The 20,428-nt window shown below is 38.4% G+C and overlaps 1 protein-coding gene across 1 annotated transcript in view; it reads right to left on the bottom strand.

Moving 5' to 3' along the window:
• The window catches only part of TMEM232 (transmembrane protein 232), a 480,401-nt gene that overhangs the window by 235,777 nt on the left and 224,196 nt on the right, over positions 1-20,428 (bottom strand). The window contains exon 12 of the mRNA XM_006886706.1: positions 19,474-19,652. Coding sequence (XP_006886768.1) covers positions 19,474-19,652 — 179 coding nt within the window. The remainder of the gene's footprint in view (positions 1-19,473; positions 19,653-20,428) is intronic.

Genomic DNA, 20,428 nt, shown 5'->3' with positions numbered 1-20,428 from the left:
GAGTGCTCAAAGCACTTGTTGCATAAGATCAAGGAATGTAGCCTTCAGTATGGATTGCATCTCAATGCCAGGAAAATGAAGATTCTTTTCACTCAACTGATAGGAAACATCATGATGGATGGAGAGGAGAGTTACACTGTCACAGCTTCATCTTGCTTGGATCCACAATTAACACCCTTGGTACAAGCAGTCAGGAGATAAAGAGATGGATTGCACTGGGAAAATCTGTAGTAGACCTCTCCAAATTACTGAAGAGTAGTGATGTCAATCTGAGGGCTAAAGTGCATCTGATTCCTTCTGAATACTAGCTACGCCTTAGAGATCTGGACAATGAATAAGGATAACAGAAAAAGAACTGATGCCTTTGAGCTGTGGTGTTGGAGAAGAGCACTGAACATCCCATGGATAGCCAAGAGAATGAACACCTGTCTTGGAGATGTTGCACCCAGACTGCTCTTTGGAGGCAAGAATGATGAGGCTTCACCTAGCATACTTTGAACATATTGCTATAAGGTGCTATTCCTTGGAGAAGGACATGTTGCTGTAAAGGTTGGAGGGCTGGTGAAGGAGAGGAAGACCTTCAACCAGGTGGATTGATACGGTGACTGTTGAAATGGGCTCTTGCATGTCAGGAAGTGTACAGATAGAACAGGGTTCAGATTATCCACAGGGTTGCTATGACTGGTGCTCAACTTGATGGCACCTAACAACAACAACAACTAGAATTGGGCCACCAGAGCTCCCTAACTAAAAGTTTAGTATATTTGATGAATAAATGTCATATACCCTGATTGACTGAAGAATAAGAAAAGAACACTAGGCAAAACCAAAAGAAATCTGAATAAAATGTGTTTTAGTCAAAAATAACACTCCAATAATGGCCTATATTAATTGTGACAGCAACACAATATTAATGTAAGGCCTTAATATTTGGGGAAAATTGGGCTGTGGTGCAGTAGATTGTTCAATATGGCTTTCCTAGTCTTTCAATACAAAGTCATTGCCCTGAGTTAAAACTAATTTACCCTCAGCAGGATATCAGAGGTTATAAGAAGCACAGGAGATTGCCCATTTTCTTCCATGGAGCATCTGGTGGTTTGAACCACCCGCCTCTGAGTTGGCAATACAACTCCTTAATCACTATTCCTCTAAGTTGCATGGCTGATGTAGTGTTAGCTTTAAGTTGTCTTTTTTTTTAGCCATTATTTTATCCCACTTTGGTCTCTAGATATCTTAACTGCAGACATATGGTCTTGCAAATCATCAGCAGCTGTGGGACTAGCTTAAGAGAGAAAGTGCTTCCCACACTGAGGGGCAAGACTTCAGGGAGACTGAAGCTAGACTCTGCTGAGAGTGAGACCCTTGTGGTAAGACGCTGAGGATGGTGGTGGAGAGACTATGGCACTGCTGTGGAGAAACTGTGGAAAGATGTAACCAGAGTAGCCTTGAGATAAAAACCACAGTTAAAGGTTGTTTACTGTCCTTACAAGATTCTTGAAGGAGAAGCTAATTGATAAGTGCTCTGAGGCAAACCTTGCTGAATGATTGAAGAAACCAGAGACTTCTTAAATTTGTATTGCTGAACTGAAACCGAAGCCTAGACTAATTGAGGGATTGTGCCTTGGGACTACTAGAATAAAACCTATACTTGCACTGGGTGAAATTCTTGCATCTCCCACTCTCTAACTTATTTCCTTAATGAAACCCACTCTCAGAACTGCACCTGTGAGTCTATGAGTCAACAATGAATAAACTAACTTCTTGCTCCTTCTGTGGTTCTAGAAGTACCATGCATCTGGGCTGCAGCCTTTTTATAAGCTTTCTACTCTGGAGTGGGAGGGGTTATGCTATTATCATTCCCTTTGGCCCTTTGAGGGAGACACCTCACCTCGAGTCCTGTACTCCATGTACCATTTTCTGTTCTTGAGATAGTTTGATGGTAGTTGTTATTAAGTGCCATCAAATTCAGTATAACTGATGGTGACCCTATGAAACACAGATAAGAACTCTGTCCTACCCTACATGATCCTTATCATTCCCCAACACAGCCATGTCCATTGCCATAGACACTGCATCAATCCATCCCACTGAGGGTCTTCCTTTGCTTCACTGATACTTAACCTTTACAAGCGTGCTGCAATCCCAAAGGCATGTAGTTTGAATCCACAAGTTGCTCCATAGGAGAAGGATGGGCAATCTTTTCTGCAAGTAACTGCCTCTGAAAATCTACTGGACAGTCAACTATGGGCCACTTCTGACTTGAAAGTATACAAGAACAACAATTTAGGAGCTTTTGTGGCTTAGTGGTGGAAAACTGTGTTGCCAACTTGAAGGTACATGTTCAAATCCAACAGCTGCACCATGGGAGCAAGAGGAGCAATTTCTCCTGGATCCTGGATCCTTATACTCATTCTAAAATAATGGTCTTATACAATATTTCTCCTTGAGGGACTGAGTTAGTTCACTCAGCATAATGCTCTCCAGTCCCTCCCAAGTTAGGTAATAATTTACAAAATCATTGCTCCTGCATGCTACATAGTATTCCATTGTGTGAATTTACCATGCTTTCTCAATCCATTCCTTTGGGTTGGACATTTGGGCTGCTTCCATGTTCTTGAGATGGTGAATAATGCTGCTGTGAACATTGATGTACAAATCTCAGTTTGTGGCTCCGTTCTCATATTCCCAGGGTATATTCCAAGTAGTGAAATCATATGGATTTTCTATGTTCAGATTTTTTGGGGAAGCGCCAAAGTGCCTTCCAGAATGGTTGTACCATTTTACAATTCCACCAACAATCTGTAAGAGTTCCTTTTTCACCACATCCTCTTCAACATCTATTACTTGCCACTCTGTTAAACTTTGCCACTCACAACAATAATTCAGAGACGTACTACTAGAAGTAGGGCCTCTAAACATTCATTAATGCTTTATAATCTATGTCTATATATGCTTGCTTGTTCATAGTTTGCTCTTCTGAATAAAGTACTTCTCTGTTACAACTTTGTAAGGTAACTAACTGGCTGCTATCATGCTGGAAGCTTTGCCACCATAAGTGTACTGTAGCAGGTCACCTATGGTGGGTAGGTTTCAACATACTTCTAGGTTAAGACAGACTATAAGAATAAGGACTGGCTAACCACTTCTAAAATAACTAGCTTTTGAAAAATCTATGGCTAGGTTATTTTGCTATTTGTTGCTAAGTGTCATCAAGTACAAATCATAGTCACCCTATGAACAATTTATCTGAACTCTACCTTATCCTGTGTCATTCTCAAAATCTCTGATACATTCAAGCCCATTGCCAATACCACTGTATGAATCCACCTGGTTTGAAGGTCTTCCTCTCCTTCCCCATTTGTCCACCTCTTCAAGTGTGATGTTCTTTTCGAAGGAACATGTACAAAGTATGTAAGACAAACCTTTATTATCTTTGTCTCTGACAGCACCTTCTCCAAGACATAGCTGTTTGTTGTTTGGAAGTCCATGAGATTTTCAGTATACTTCTTCAACACCTTAATTCAAAGACATCAACTCTTTTTCTTCCATCCTTATTCATTGTCCAGCTTCATGAAGCACACAGTAAGTGATTGAAAAGATCATGGCCTGAGTCAGATGCACTTTAGTGCTCAAACTGTTATCATTGCTCTTTAATAATTTAGAGAGGTCCCTATAAGATGAAGTTGTTGACAGTTTCAATCTCTTCTCCATCTATCATGATATTGTCTAATATGTAAATTAGATAATATTCATTTCTGTACACAATTATGAAGCTCTGGTGGCCCAGTGGCAAGAAGCTGTGCTTCAATCCCAAAGGCATATGGCTCAAATCCACCAGCTGTTCCATGAGAAAGGGTGGGTAATCTCCTCCTGTGTGATTAACTGCCTCTGAAAACCTGCTGGAGGATGAGTTATGGGTCGATTCCAACTCGACAACCACATACACAATTATTAAAAATAAAAACAGCTGTCTGAAGCTCCATATTACATACTTTGGGCATGTTGCAAGATAGAATCAGTACTTGTAGAGGGACGTCAAGCTTGGGAGCGTGGAGGAAGACCCTTAATGAGATGGATGGATTCAGTCACTGGGGTAATGGAGGCAGGTGTGTCAGAGAAAGTAAGATTGGCAAGGGACAGAACAAGGTTTAAGGCCACATAGTGTCACTATGAGTCAGAGGCTACTGGACTGGCACATACCAACATTGTAAAATTATAACTGCTTCAATTCACTAGGAATATATAATAACTTTAAATGTATTTACTTGGTAATACAATTTAAATATACAAGCAAAAATTGACAGCTTCCTCCCTTTAAGAATTATACCTCTAGAAACTTGACATAGGATAGCCATGCCTCAGAACTGACTTCATAGCAATTGATAACTTAGGTTTCAGCCCAGGTATTACTTAGAGAACACAAAAATCTCCTCCCCACTGTTAACCAGAAAAAGTTAGGAAGCAAACATGTGCCTGAGTAACTACTGTATGTGGTGAACTGAACTCACTTAAATGTGTAAAATTACATTTTTTATTGTTCTTTACGATGAATAAGCTTATAAGTTTGTAAAAGTTGTAGTGAGTATGCTTTGCTGCCAACCCAAAGTTGGTAGATACAACTTGATTGTATCTACCAGATTGTCTATGGAAGAAGGATGGGAGGGCAATCTCCTCAGGTGTGATTTACTGCCTCTGAAAACCCACTGGAGAGTCACCTATGAGTCAATTCCAAGATGTGTTGTACATAACCACTACCACAACAACAATCACTGCTAAATTCAGCATGGCAAAATACACTTCATAAGTATTCAATTAACATGTTTAATTAATAATTTTGCCCCTTTTTTCAATAAAATCTGTTAAGCTTTAAATATTTGTACATTCTTAATATTAAATAAGGAAACTCATAATATTATAACATATATAAAAGCCATCACCTAGATAATTGGTTATCTGTGTCAGAAATTGTATATCAAGTAAATCTATGGTAAATCAGATCCTTTCACTTATCTAACAAAAGATTTGTTTTACAATACATCATAGAATACTTCCAGATGTGCAGCCTGGGTTTAGAAGAGGCCATGGTACTAGGGATATTATAGCTAATATTAGATGAATCTTGGTTAGTAGAGAGCACCAGAGAAATGTCTATCAGTGGTTAAATAACTATGTAAAGGCATTCAACTGCGTGAATCACAACAAACTGACTCTGAGAAGAATGGGAATCCCAGAACACTTGATAGTGCATATGTGAAACCTATACTTGGACCAGGAGGCAGTCATCAGAACAGAGCAAGGAAACACTGCATGCTTCAAAATCAGGAAGTGTATATAGCATGGATATGTCCTATCTCCATACCTTTTCAATCTATATGCAGAACAGATCATCCAGGAATCTTGTCTCTGTGAGGAGGAATGAGTCATCAGGATTGGAGGAAGACTCACCAACAACCTAAATTATGCAGACACAAACCTGCTTGCTGGAACTGAGAAGGACCTGAAGCGCTTGCTGCAAAGGGTCAAAAACATCACCCTTCAATATGGACTGAAGCTCAACTTCAAGAAAACAAAGATTCTCGCCACTGGGAAGACTGGCAGCATTATGAAAGATGGTGAGGAGATTGAGACTGTTAACAGCTTTAGTTTGCTTGACTCCACAATCAAACACTCTTCATACCAGCAGCTAGGACATGAAAAGATTAATTGCGCTGGGAAAGTCGTCTGCTGTCAGGGACCTCTCCAAAGTACTGAAGAGCAATGATATCAATCTGGAGACTAAGGTGCACCTGATCCAGGCCATAGTCTTCACAATTGCTTTCTATGCATCAGAAAGCTGGACAATGACTAGGGATGATAGAAGGAGAATTGATGTCTTTGAGCTGTGGTGCTGGAAAATAGTATTGAATATACCATGGACTGCCAGGAGAACAAACAAGTATAGCCTTAAAAGGGTGAAAGCAAGGAGCTCCTTGGATAGAAGGATTCTGAGGCTCTGTCTGACCTACTTTGGGCATGTTTCAAGGAGAAACCCGTCCCTGGAGAGGGACATCATGCTTGTAAGGGTGGAGGAACAGCACAGGAAAGGAAGACCCCAATGAGATGGATTAACTCAGTGACTGGGGTAATGATGGTAGGTGTGTCAGAGACAGTAAGGTTGGCACAGGATAGAACAGGTTTCAGGGCTATTGTACGTAGGGTCGCTATGAGTCACAAGTGACTTGATGACACATAACGACAACAACAAATATTAAGGAACTCTGGTTGTGTGACTAACTAAAAAGGAGAGTTTATGAGGGTTCAATCTACCAGCAGATCTGAGGACAAGAGATGGGCAGCCCCTTCAATGATGATTTAAACCTCAGAAATCCAGTGGAAGCTCTCTATTTGTCAAAGTCATGCTGTGGCAGTGAATTTGAGTCTACTGTGTCTTAAGTTCAAATAACTATATTTTGAAATTTATAATTTATATTTTTTTGCTGAGAAAAATTTACCTACAACCATTTGCTATTTAAAAGAAATGAAAGCACATTTTAGATCTCTTCTGACTATACTTCAAACTAATCAGCACATGTAGTCTTTATACTTTTGTTTATCCTCTTATTCCCAATACTGACTGAGTAATAAGTTCTTTGCTTAAATGTTATGCCTAAAACATATGTGTTATGTCTGATTACCCAACTTATGAAATTCAAATGTAATTATCCACAGATATTTACTAAAATTATTTTTAAAAAGACTGTCTTACACCAAATGAGTGGCTCTAAAAACAGACATATATGCAGGACTCAAGCTACAGAAATGGCATATTTGAATTTAGTTATTTACTTAGTTATTTGAGATTTGTGGTAAGTTTTGATATCTGGATTTGAGTGTCTATATAAAACTTGATTCAAAACAAAGAAATAAATATAAGTAATAGTGAGAATCACGGAAACAGGAAGAATAAAAATAATAATATAAAGGGTGAAATAGGGTACTCTGGTGGCACTGTTAACACAAAGGTTGTGCCAGTTTGGCAGTTCTAACCTACAAGCAATGATACAAGAGAAAGTCAGGCAATCTCCTCCAATACAATTTATATAGACTATGAAACCAAATGGAGGGTCATGTATTAATTTCTCTTGCATCATAACAATGAGTTTGAGGGTTTTTTGAGGTGTTAAGTGAGTGCACAAGTATTTCTGCTTAATGTCCTCCACTTGCATGGGAAATTGACCAAAATTTGTCTTCTAAATTTCCATTAGATTCAGTAAGGAAATTATAAAAAATTAATTGCAAGATTCATAAAGTTTGCAACACTAAGGAGAATTTCTTTCCTAGGTCACAGTAAAAGAGATACTAGGAGATCCTTACAATAGATAAAAGTATTATCTAATATCATTATCATTCAAATATATGCATCAATAACCAGAGCCAAAGAGGAGAAAATTGATGATTTCTATCAACTTTTTAAAAATTTTATTTTATTTTATTATTTTTTGTGTCAGTACCATCAAACCAGATCTGACTGGTACAGGAGGAGATTGTCCATCCTTCTCCAGAGCATCTGGTGGATTTGAACCAAGTACTTCTGGGATTTCAGTGCAACTTCTTGCCACTAGGCCACCAGAACTCCCTGATTTTTATCAACCTTGGCAGTGAGAAATTGATCTAAAATGCAATCAAGGCATATTAATAATAATGGATGATTGAAATGCAAAAATTGGGAACAGAAAAGAAGGATCAGTATTTAGAAAACAGACTTGGTGACAGAAATGGAGTTAGAGATAGAATGATAGAATTCTATACTTTATTCAATACTTTATTCATTGCAAACATCTTTCATAAGAAATATAAACACAGCCTATACACCTGGATTCTACCCAATGGTATGAATAAGCAGCAGATCAATTACATCTATGGACTTCACCTGATAGTCTTCACAGGATTCAAATTTATTACAGTGGTGGAAAATATAGTTGGAGAAGCTCAATATCAACTGTGAAAACTAGGCCAAGTGCTTACTGTAGAACAGACCATAAACTACTCATATGCACGTTCAAACTAAAGCTAAAGAAGGTTAAATCAAACCTGCAGGAACTAAAATTTTACTATGAGTCTATCCTACATGAATTTCAAAACCATCTCCGGATCATGTTTGAGACCAGATGAGCCGGGGAAAGATATAAGAAAATATTATAAAGAAAGAATGCAAAAAGGAATTACAATGACAGAGGAAGAAGAAAAGACTGAGATGGATGTCAGATGGATGTCAGAAGAGACTAAATATTGCACTAGAGCATCGAGAAGCCAAAGCAAAGGGAAGAAATCAAGAAGTTAAAGAGCTGACCAGAAGATTTGAAAGAGCAGTGAGGGAAGACAAAGCAAAATATTATAATGAAATGTGCAAAAAGATGGAATCAGAAAATGAAAATGACTCGGCATTTTGTAAGCTGAAAGATCACATTCAAGCCTTGATTTGCAATACATTAGGATGCTTAGGGCAGAATATTGAATGATCAAGGAAGCGTTAAAATAAGATGGAAAGAGTACACAGAGTCACCGTACCACAAAGAATTGGCTGACAAAGAAGAAATGAAACAACACATGATCAAAAGGCACTGGTGATGAAGGAGGCAGTTCAACTACTCTGAAGGAAATGACAAAAAGCAAGGCCCCAGGAACTAACTGACAACAAAGAGATGCTGCCCTGGGCATTTTCACCATGTGGTGCCAAGAAATCTGGAGGACAAACTACCTGGCGAACTGACTAGAAGAGATCTGTATTTATTCCTATTCTTCAAAAAAAGGTGATCTGACAGAATGGAGAAATTATTGAACAATATCACTAATATCACACATAGAAGCAAAATCCTACTGAAGATTACCCAAAAATCACTGAAATAGTACATTAACAGAGAACTTTCAGAAATATAAACTGGGTTTAGAATAGGCCATGGAATAGAGACATTATTGCCAATGTCAGATGAAACTTGGCAGAAAGTAAAGAGTACCAGAAAAATATGTGTTTGTGCTTCATTGACTATGCAAAGGAATTTGACTGTTTAGATCATAACAAATTGTAGCTAATCTTGAGAACAATGAGAATCCCTGAACATTTGATTGCAAAACCTATATTTAGACCAGGAAGCAGTCCTCAGAACAAAGCAAAGAAACACTGCTTGGATCAAAATTAGGAAAAGAGTGCATCAGAGATGTGTTCTGTCACCATAAATTTTCAAACTGTATGCAGAATAGATAATTCAGGAGACTTAACTTTATGAGGAAGAGTGTGGTATCAGGATTGGAGGAAAACTCATCAACAACCTGTGCTTTGCAGGTGATACAATCTTCCTTGCTGAAACTGAAGAAAACCTGAAGAATTTGTTGCAGAGGCCAAGCACTGCAGCTTTCAATATGGATTGAATATCAACATCAAGAAAACAAAGATTCTCACTGCTGGGACAATTGGCATTATTACCATGATAGATGAGAAGAGATTGAAGTTACAAGCAGTTTCAGCTTGCTCAGCTACACAATCAGCACTCATCATACTAGTAGTAAGGAAATCAAAAGACAAATTCCATTGAGAAAGTCTGCTGTCAGGTATCTCTCCAAAGTGCTAAAGAGTAACGGAATTTTAGAGACAAAGGGGTGCCTGATAAAAGCCATGGTCTTAACAGTTACTGGCTATGCATCAGAGAGCTGGACAGTGATTATAGATTACAGAAAAAGTGATGCCTTTGAGTTGTGGTGCTGGAGAAAGAGTAATGAACATACCATGGACCGTCAAAAGCATAAATATATCTGTTTTGTAAATGGTGAAATCAAAGTTCATCTTGGAGGCAAGGATTTTGAAGACCCATCTCACATACTTTGGGCACATGGTCAGGAAGGACCAGTCCTTTGAGAAGGACATCATTCTTGGAAGGGAAGGATCTAGGGACAGCAGAAGAGAGGAAGACCCCAGTTGAGAAGAACTGACGTGGTAACCGGGGTAATGGGATTAGGTATGTCAGAGTCAGTGAGATTGGCTCAGGATAGGACAGAGTTTAGAGCTTTTGTACATAAGGTCACTATGAATCATGCGATTTGATGGCACATAACAACAACAACAACAACCCTCTATCTGTGTTTCTCAATCAAAAGTCAAGGACAAAGTGGAAGGACAGTCATATCACGAACAGTGAAATCCAAAACAATGTCATTTGAGGCACCAGTTCTCAGATAGCCTGTCTTCTCACAATGAAAGAAAAAAAAATTTGGCTTTTTTGGCTTTAACCCAGAAGCTATTATCAGAAAAGAGAAAGGGAATACCTCATGGTACAAAATCAGGAAAGGTATACACCAGGGATGTGTCCTATTTCCATACCTTTTCAATCTATATGCAGAATAATCATCGGAGAGACTATACTCTACTGGGAAAAATGAGGTATCAGGATTAGAGGAAGTCTAGGCATCAATCTGCATTATGCAGGTGACATAACCTCACTTGCTGAAACTGAGGAAGACCTGAGGCATTGCTACAGGTCAAGGCCTTTGATATGGATTGAAGCTTAACATCAAGAAAACAAAGACTCTCACCATTGGGCCAATTGGCAGCATCATTATAGATGGTGAAGAAATCTGATATTGTAACTAGCTTCAGTTTGCTTGGATCCACAATCAACATTCTTGGTCCTAGTAGCCAGGAAATCAAAAGACAAATTACACAGGGGATGTCAGCTGTCAGGGACCTTTCCTAAGAAATAAAGAACAATTATGTCAGTCTAGAGACTAAGGTGTGCCTGATCCAGGACATAGTTTTCGCAATTACTTGCTATGAATCAGAAATCTGGACAGTGACTAAGGATAACAGAAGGAGAATTTATGCCTTTCAGCAGTGGTTCTGGAGAAGAGTATTGAGTACACCATGGACTGCTAGGAGAACCAACAGATTCATCCAAGAGAGGGTGAAACCAGAATGCTTCTTGGAGGTGCGGATTCAGTAGCTTCATCTCACATACTTTGGGCATGTTCGAAAGAGGGACCAGTCCTTGGAGAGGGACATCATGCTTGGAAGAGTGGAGGGACAGCACAAGAGAGCAAGACTCTAGATGAAATGGAATATCTCAGTGACTGCGGCAATGGGGGTAAGTGTGTCAGAGACAATAAAGCTGTGTTGGTATAGAGCAGGGTTCAGAGCTGTTTTACGTAGGGTCACTATGATTCAGATTCACAAGTGACTCAATGACACATAACAACACAACAATCTTCCTGATATTCTCTGCGTTTTGCCAGGGTCATCTGATATCAATAATGATACTTCTCATGCCAAGATCTCTTACTAAATCCAGCTTAAATTTTTGGCAGTTCCCTGTCAATATATAGAAGCAGCCATTTCTGAATAATCTTCAGCAAGATTTTATTTGGATATGAGATTAATAATAGTTTCTTAACTTCCACATTCTATTGGCTCACCTTTAAGAAAAATAAGAATGAATAAGCATCTGGTTCAATCATTTGACGAATTAGCTTTCAATTTTTTTTTTACATGAACTAGTGAGCACATCCAGGGTTACATCTGTTTGTTGAACAGTATAATTAGTATTCCACCAATTCCTGGGGTCTAAGGACTATGTTCTTCAATATGGACTGATGCTCAACACCAAAAAGACAAAGATTCTCAACACTGGGCCAACTGACAGCACCATGTTTGATGGAAAAGAGAATGAGGTTATTCATAGGTATAGCTTGCTCAGCTCCACAATCAATACTCTTGACCCTAGTAGTCAGGAAATCAAAAGATGAGTTGCACTGGGAAAATATGTTGTCTGGGACCTCTCCAGAGTATTGAGAAGCAACAATGTCAGTCTAGAGCCTAAGGTGAGCCTGATCCAGGCCATGATCTTCGTAATTACTTGCTATACATCTGAGAACTGGACAATGACTAAGGATGACAGAAGTATTGATGCCTTTGAGCAGTGGTACTGAAAAAGTCTTGAACATACCATAGACCTCCAAGAAAACAAATAAGTCTATCTTGGAAAGGGTGAAACCAAGTTTCCCCTTGGATGCTAGGATTTTGAAGATCTGTCTCACATACTTTGGGCATGTGGCCAGGAGGAACCCATCCTCGGAGAAGAACATCATGCTCAGGAGGGTGAATAAGCAGCACAGAAGAGGAAAATCCCAGAGGAGACGAATTGATACAGTAACTAGGACAATGGTGGTAGGTATATCAAAATCAGTGAGACTAGTTCAGGACAGGGGAAGCTTCAGAGCTGTCCTGCATAGGGTCATTATTAATTGCAGGTGACTTGATGGCACAAAACAACAATAACAACAAAATTTTTCCAGATACATCAGTGTGGCTTGGACTTCTTCATTAATTACCAATGGGTTTTGATCATATTTTACTTCTTAAAATGGTTTCACATCAACCAATGCTTTCTGGCACAGTGACTCTGTACATTTTTATTTTGAAGACTCCAAGATGGCAAACTAGAGAGCCCAAGTTCAGAATCTCTGCATAGAAGACACCAGAAAACAAGGGAAATAGATAGAGATGATAACTCATCAACTCATACTTTGAAAAGATGAACACAGACTGCAAGAATAGACTGAACTGAAATATCAAATAAGGAGAGCAACATAACATAGAACTGTAAGCCGCACACGGATAGCCATCTTTACCAACTTTCCATGAGGTGTGAGGGGAGGGAGCCCAGAATAGCAGTAACAGTCACAGAGGCAGAGGCATCACTATCCCTAAAGCTGAAAAGTAGATAAAGCTTATTTAAAATATTGAATTAAAAAAAGCAAGAGAGCACAGATCTATAAACAGTGCAGTCATCTTGATCATCTATCCATGTGATGCGAGAACTCACAAGGGCAGCAGTAGGAGCAGAGGCACCCACACAGCTGAAAAGGCCCAACTTCCCTCTTAAACCTCATGCCTAATCCCACCTCCCAACTACCTACCAGGTAGAAGGCATTGTTCCCTACTTCCTATCCCATGCCAAGACCCAGGTCTACCATAAGCCGCCACTATGCCGTCCTGTATCTGGAGACAGACATTTCAAAACATTTCTCCCAGAGTGTGCTTGACTTTGACACATCTGGCCTGCAATTACTCCTCAGATTAGTGAGGACATCTCCTCTGACTGGGAAGCACCTATCACCTGGATTGGCAAAGACAGAAATGCTAGCCAGGCAAACTTATGTAGGTTCCTTTGAGGCAGAAACTCTGCCCTGACTAAGCACCCCAACTCTTGATATATCTTCCACCCAACATAGACTGGAAGAGGTGCTAATGTACCATGGCTTACTTCTTGGGGACATCATACAGGTTAGCATAAACTCTGATTTGACTGGCCATCCCAGCTCCAGTCTTCTCCTGGGCTGGCAGATACACTGCCCCAGGCCAGATATTTACTCTCTATTTTCCATAGAATGTATGGGGGTTTTTAATGATATTTATAATCATGCTTGTTTCATGATTCACTCTTGGTATATGATAGCCTATGGATAAAACATCCCTACAAAATCTCTTCTGATTTGTTTTCAGTAGTCTCTGAAAATGAACAAAAAGATACTGTCATTTAAATAGACATAACCTAACATTTCATGCAAGAAACTAAATGTTCTTAACTGTTAGAATAAAAAAACAAAAGACTTTGTTTTAGAAAGTATATCATTTTAAGTTCTGAAATTAAAAATGTATAAAAAAAGATACCTAAATGATGTGTTATATAAGCTGTGATAAGTGGAATGTAAATTACGAATACAAACGTAATTCCAGTGGCCTGGTAGGTAGGGCATTGTACTGCTAACCAAAGGCAGCACCTCTTTCACTGTTTAAATCTGTCAGCTACTCTGCAAGTGAACAATGTGCAATCTCCTCACTTACAAAGTGTCAAAAATCCACTTGAAGGTAAGCTATGAATCAGTTCTGACTCAACAGAAATAAAAGAAATAAGAAAACAAGGGCAATAAGAATAACGATTTATCAACAATCTGCGTTATGCGGATGACACAACCCTGCTTGCTGAAACTGAGGAGGACCTGAAGCGCCTGCTGCAGAGTGTCAAGGACTGCAGCCTACAATATGGATTGAGGCTCAATGTCAAGAAGACAAAGATTCTCACCACTGGACCAATTGGCAGCATCAGGATGGATGGTGAAGAGATTGAGATTGTACACAGCTTTAGTTTGCTTGGCTCCATAGTCAACAGTCTTGGCACCAGCAGCCAGGAAATTAAAAGGCGCATCGCCATGGGAAAGACTGCTGTTAGGGACCTCTCCAAAGTGCTGAAGAGCAGTGGTGTCTCTCTGGAGACTAAGGTGCGTCTGATACAGGCCATGGTCTTCGCAATCACCTGTTATGCATCAGAGAGTTGGACAATGACCAAGGAGGATAGAAGGAGAATTGATGCCTTTGAGCTGTGGTGCTGGAGAAGAGTATTGAGAATACCATGGACTGCTAGGAAAACAAACAGATTTGTCCTGGAAAGGGTTAAAACGGGTGGCTCCTTGGAGGCAAGGATTCTGGGGCTCCGTCTAACATACTTTGGACATGTTGTGAGGAGAGACCGGTCCTTGGAGAGGGACATCATGCTTGGGAGGGTGGAGGGACAGCGCAGGAGAGGAAGGCCCGCTATGAGGTGGATTGATTCAGGGACTGGGATAATTGGGATGGGAGTGTCAGAGACAGTGCGATTGGCACAGGACAGAGCGGAGTTTAGGGCTGCTGTACATAGGGTCGCTATGAGTCGCAGGCGACTCGACGGCACATAACAACAACAACAACATCCTGGATTATTTGGGGGTACATCAGAATACTTATAAGTAAACACTAAAAGGCATAACTCTAAAATAAAACCATTACTCTTCAAAGATTTTTTTTTCACTTTGAACTACTTAGTACCAAGTTCTAGACACATGAAGTTGAGTGTCACCACCTAATATCATCTGCTTTAAGCTTAGATATTTCATGGATAAACTTGTGTTCATATCAAAACAAACCTATGTAATAATCTAGAAGTTATGCAATGATTCCCATGATGTGATAAGCCAAATAGCTGTAAAAGCATGAAGAGTGTTGAGAATGCCACACACTTTAATCCATAGACCTAAAGGGATATAAGGAGAGTTTTTCTAGGGTATACTTTTGAATATTTTTTATTCTAGTAGAGTACCATGGACTGCCAAGAAAACAAACAGATTCATCCTAGAGAGGGTTAAACCAGGCTACTTCTTGGAGGCAAAGATTCTGGGGCTTCGTCTGACATACTTTGGACATGTTGTAAGGAGAGACAGGTCTTTGGAGAGGGACATCATGCTTGGTAGGGTGGAGGGACAGCGCAGGAGGGGAAGGCCCTCTATGAGGTGGATTGATTCAGTGACTGGGGTAATCGGGATGGGTGTGTCAGAGGCAATGCGATTGCTACAGGATAGAGCAGGGTTTAGGGCTGTAGTACATAGGGTCGCTATAAGTCGCAAACGACTCGACAGCACACAACAACAACAACACAACAGTAGAGACAAAAAAAGGAGGAAAGTGAGCCAAGGAAGGAGGTCTCAGTACCAAGAAGATATAATAACCAGGAATGAAATGTTTATTTTTGGACCAGGATCCCTGCAAGACAAAACTCCTTGATTTCATGGGAGGGCCAAAACATATAGAGTTTTCCAGGTAATATGGGGCCTGAAGGAAACAAAGATTTTTCTCCACAATTGATAAGGCTTTCCTTTAGAGTTAGTATCCTAACCTTGAATGCGTGTCACCTATAGTACAAAAGTTTAAACTGTAGCTACCACTCATCTGTTTGCCATACTATGTGCCTTCCACATGGCTATGATGCTGGAAGCTATATCACTTGTATTTCAAACATCAGCAGGATCACTCATGGTAGTAGTTTAAATTGAACTACTGATATATAAGGAAGCTCTTGTGACCCAGTGGCAAGAAGCTGTGCTGAAAGCCCATAGGCACATAGGTCAAGTCCACCAGCTACTTCATGAGAGAAGGTTGGGCAATCTCCTCCTGTGTAATTAACTGAAAAGCTGTAATTAATCTTAAAAGCTACCAGAGGGTCAGCTATGGGTCAGTTCATACTCTACGGTATACAAGAATAACAAAACTCATATATAGTTCAAATTGAAGGGGAAAAAAATGAAAACAAGTGCACAAGACCCAAAACATATTTTTCTTATTTGCAAAAACCATGGCCTGGATTAGGCCCACCTTAGACTCTACACTGACATTGTTGCTCTGTAGAACTCTGGAGAGGTCCCTGACAACAGATTTTCCCAATGCAATTCATCTTTTAATTTCCTGGCTTCTAGTGTTAAGAATGTTGATTGTGGATCCAAGCAAGCTGTAATTGCTAACAACCTCAATCTCTTCACCATCTATCATGGTGTTGCCAATTGGCCCAGTGGGGAGAATCTCTGTCTTCTTGATGTTGAGCTTCAATCCATACTGGAGACTATAGTGCTTGACCTTCTGCAGCAGGTGTTCCAGGTCCTCTTCAGTTTCAGCAAGCAAGGTCTGTCATCTTTTCTCCCTCTTTTTCTGTCTTTATAATGACTTTTCTTCCTTTCTTCATGGCTGATATCCTTGATGTCGGTCTTCAGAAATGAATTTTAAAAACCATCTCAAGAATTGATTTGATGGAACACTAATGACCTGACAACAAGAACATCAACCATGAAGAAAGGAAAAGGTCATTACAAAGACAGAAGAAGGGGAAGAAAGACCAAAAATAATGTCACAAGAGACTCTGGAACTAGGAATAGAATAAAAAGAAGCCATAATAGGAAAAGAATGATGATTAAGAAAGATGTGTCTAAGATTTCAAAGAGTAGTTCAAGAAGACAAAGCAAAGTATTATAAAGAAATGTAAAAGAGGCTGGATATAGAAAAGTAAAAGGTAAGAACACGCTCAGAATTTCTCAAACTGGAAGAACTGATGGACAAAGTCAAGCCTCAAGTTGCAATACTGAAGGATTGTATGGGTACAAGACTGGTGCAGGAAGCATCAAAAGAAGATGGAAGGAATACAGAGTTGTTGAAATAAAAATAAGTGGTTAACACTGAACTATTACAGGAAATAGCATCTGATCAAGAACCAATTGTAGCAATGAAATAAATTTAAGCTTCTCTGATGGCATTGCCAAAAAAATTACCCACTCAGATGCCTCAGTAAACAGAAGTAGCCCTAGACATGCTCCTATTCTATGACAACAAATTTGGAAGATCAATCAAGTGAAGATATCCATATTTGTTTTCATTCTCAAAATGGTGATACAACATAGTGAGAAAATTATTGATCAATACCATTAATATCCTATGCAAATAAAATCTTGCTTAATATTTCAAAATTTAAAAAAATATTTCAAAATGGTTGGAACATAACACTGAAAAAAACTGCTTAAAAATTCAAGCTGAATTCAGAAAAGGTCATAAACTTGGCTGCTAACTAAAATAGTAGTGGTGGAATCCACAAGCTCATCCATATGAAAAAAAACGCATATTGTTACTGCAAAAGTTAGAACCTTGGGGAACCTACTGGGTCATAATACTTTGTGCTTATAAGGCCACTATGTAGTGTAATCAGCTCAATGGAAATTAGTTTGGTTGATTTGGTTAACTTCACATAGAGACACAATTATTATAGTTCCATCAACTGTTATTTGAAAACAAAACCAAAAACATAGGATATCATTGTGGATATCAGATCGATTTTGGCTGAAAGTAGAGATTATCAGAGACATTTACTTTTGTTTTATTGATGAAGGAAAGACATTTACTGTATGAATCACAACAAATTATTTATAACATTGAGAATAATGTGGCTCCTAAAACATTTAATTGCACTCATATGGTATCTATGCATAAACTAAAAAGCTGTCTTCCGAAAATAATAAGGGAACACAGAATGGTTTAAAGTCAGAAAAGCTCTGTGTCAGGGCTTTATTCTTTCTTCATACTATCCAATCTGTGTGCTGAGCAAATAATTTAAGCAGCTGGAAGATGTAAAGAGGAGGATAGCATCAGATTTGGAAGAAAACTTATAATCAACCTGTGTTATGCAGTTGACACAACTTTGCATGCAGAAAGTGCAAAAGACTTGAAACACTTACTGGAAAAGATCAAAGACTATAATCTTTGATCTAGGTTATATCTCAACATCAAGAAAACAAAACTCCTCAACATTGGACCAATAGGAAACATCATAATAAGTGGAGAAGATATTTAAGTTCTCAATGACTTCATTTTACTTGAATCCACAAGCAATACTTATGAAAGCAGCAGTCAAGAAGTCAAAATATTACACTGGAGAAATGTGCTTCCACACATGTTTTTAAAGGGCTAAATAGCAAGAATGTCCATTTAAAGGTTAAGGTTCACCTGGTGCAAGCCATGGTCTTTTCAATTGCTTTCTATGCATCTTAAAGTTCAACAGTGAAAAAGAAAAACTGAAGAACTGATGCCTTTACATTATGGTGTTGGCTAAGGATATTTAAAATGCCATTGATTAACAAAAGAACAGATAAATACGTCCAGGAGAAAGTGTAACCAGAATGTTCCTTAGAGGAAGAGATGGTTGAAATTCATCGCATACATTTCAGACATAGTATCAGGAAAGGCTAATCCTTGGGAAAAGAAATGCTGAAAATGGTAGAGGACTAGTGAAAGAGAGAATGACCCTAAATGAGATACTCAGAGTGAAAGCAATGATGGGCTGGAGATCACGACGGAGATCATTCTACCAGTGCAGGATAGGGCAAGGTCCAGGTCTTTTTTTTTCATAGAGTTACTATGAGTTGTTGTTGAATCCATGGCAACAAACAACACATTGTTAAAAGAATATTTGTTAATTTACTTTTAATATTTCTTTTCAGTATTAGACCATGTCCATCTTTTTTGCATGTTGTTACCATGAAGTATTGGCCGTGCCTCTATGGGTCTCTTCCATACTTCATCCTACCAACAAACCGCAAGTTAAAGTATGTGCTATGCTCCTTTACACTTTTATTCCCTTTCATATTTATTTGCCACATTCTTGCCACATAGATTTTCCAATATTATGTGTTGTTTCTTTGATAGAAACATAGTAATTCAGGACAAAACTTCAGTTCAAAACTTACGCAATGGTATGTTCTCAAAAGAACGTGTTCTTTACTATTGAAAAACTGGAATGGAAGACAAAGTTGTAAATAACGGAAAATTTGTGTGCAAAGAAAGTGATGAATTAGGCTTTGACATCTTACTTTAATTCTGATGTCCTAAAAAAATAAATCTTTATTTAAAAGATTCATTATCTTTCTTTTAAATGCATGATTCAATGCCACCATCTGCTTGTTAAACTACTTCTCTTTAAATAAGAATAGTGTTAATTTACAAAAATATTTTTATCATCTGTGGATCACTAATACTATAGACATTTCTTTTCCATAGAGATAAATGACAAATATGCCTCTGGCTGTTAGAACTGCCAATCTTACCTGAGCCATTTTTATTGCAATAAGAATTCGTTCATCTTTCTCATAAAGCTTTGTTTTCTGTAATGTTTGCCATGTAAGGTTTCTAAGTCCATCCTGTTCCTCATCTCCCCGAAGTTCTGAAGATATTATCACAAGGTTATAAACTAATCCGTAGTACCCAGTCAAGATCAGACGATGACCTATTTAAAAAGAAGAATGCTTTGTATCAAGGAACATTTGCATGGGGGCGGAGAGTGGGAATTTAGCTTACCAAACTTCATGACAATATTCTAAAGTCTGGAAATGTTGAGCTTTGGAAATAAATGTGGCTCTATCCACATTCACCAACTGCTCCATGGTAGAAAGATGGGCAATTTCCTCCCTTATGATTTATTGCCTTTGCAAGCCCACTAGAGAGCCAACTATGGGTCAGTTCTGACTAGATGATACACAACATAATACTTTTTCTCTTTTCATTTTAGAAGGTTACAAATCATTTGAGTATTTCTAGACATATAAAAAATGAACTGCACTATTTAATATAACAGCAATTAAATATAGATTTTTATTAAACATTTAACATATAATAAACACATTTTTTATTCCATGACAGACTAACTTTTGAGGCAAGATGAACATTTAAACAATGATGGAATATGAAAAAAAATCCATGAAATATGAAATAAATCACTTGCTTTTGCAAAAACTATCAAACTATGAAATATTAATTTTGAAAAGTCAAAAGATCTCTGTAAAAAATGTTAAAAGAATATCACTGATATAAATTATAGGTTGACTAATTTTTAAAAATAGTAAAATATTAATCAGTCAACTGGAATAGGAAATCATGCGTCTGGAGAAAGCAAAATAAATCCTATACAAGTCTTTGTATGTATCAAATTTGAAATTACAGAAATATTATAAATGTAGAATATACATATTGATACATTGTTTGTTGTTGTTATGTGCCATCAAG

Source organism: Elephantulus edwardii, unplaced genomic scaffold (assembly GCF_000299155.1).
Source record: "Elephantulus edwardii isolate Elephantulus edwardi_28Jun2011 unplaced genomic scaffold, EleEdw1.0 scaffold00050, whole genome shotgun sequence".
Lineage (NCBI taxonomy): Eukaryota > Metazoa > Chordata > Mammalia > Macroscelidea > Macroscelididae > Elephantulus > Elephantulus edwardii.
This window is presented reverse-complemented; position numbering and strand designations above follow the sequence as displayed.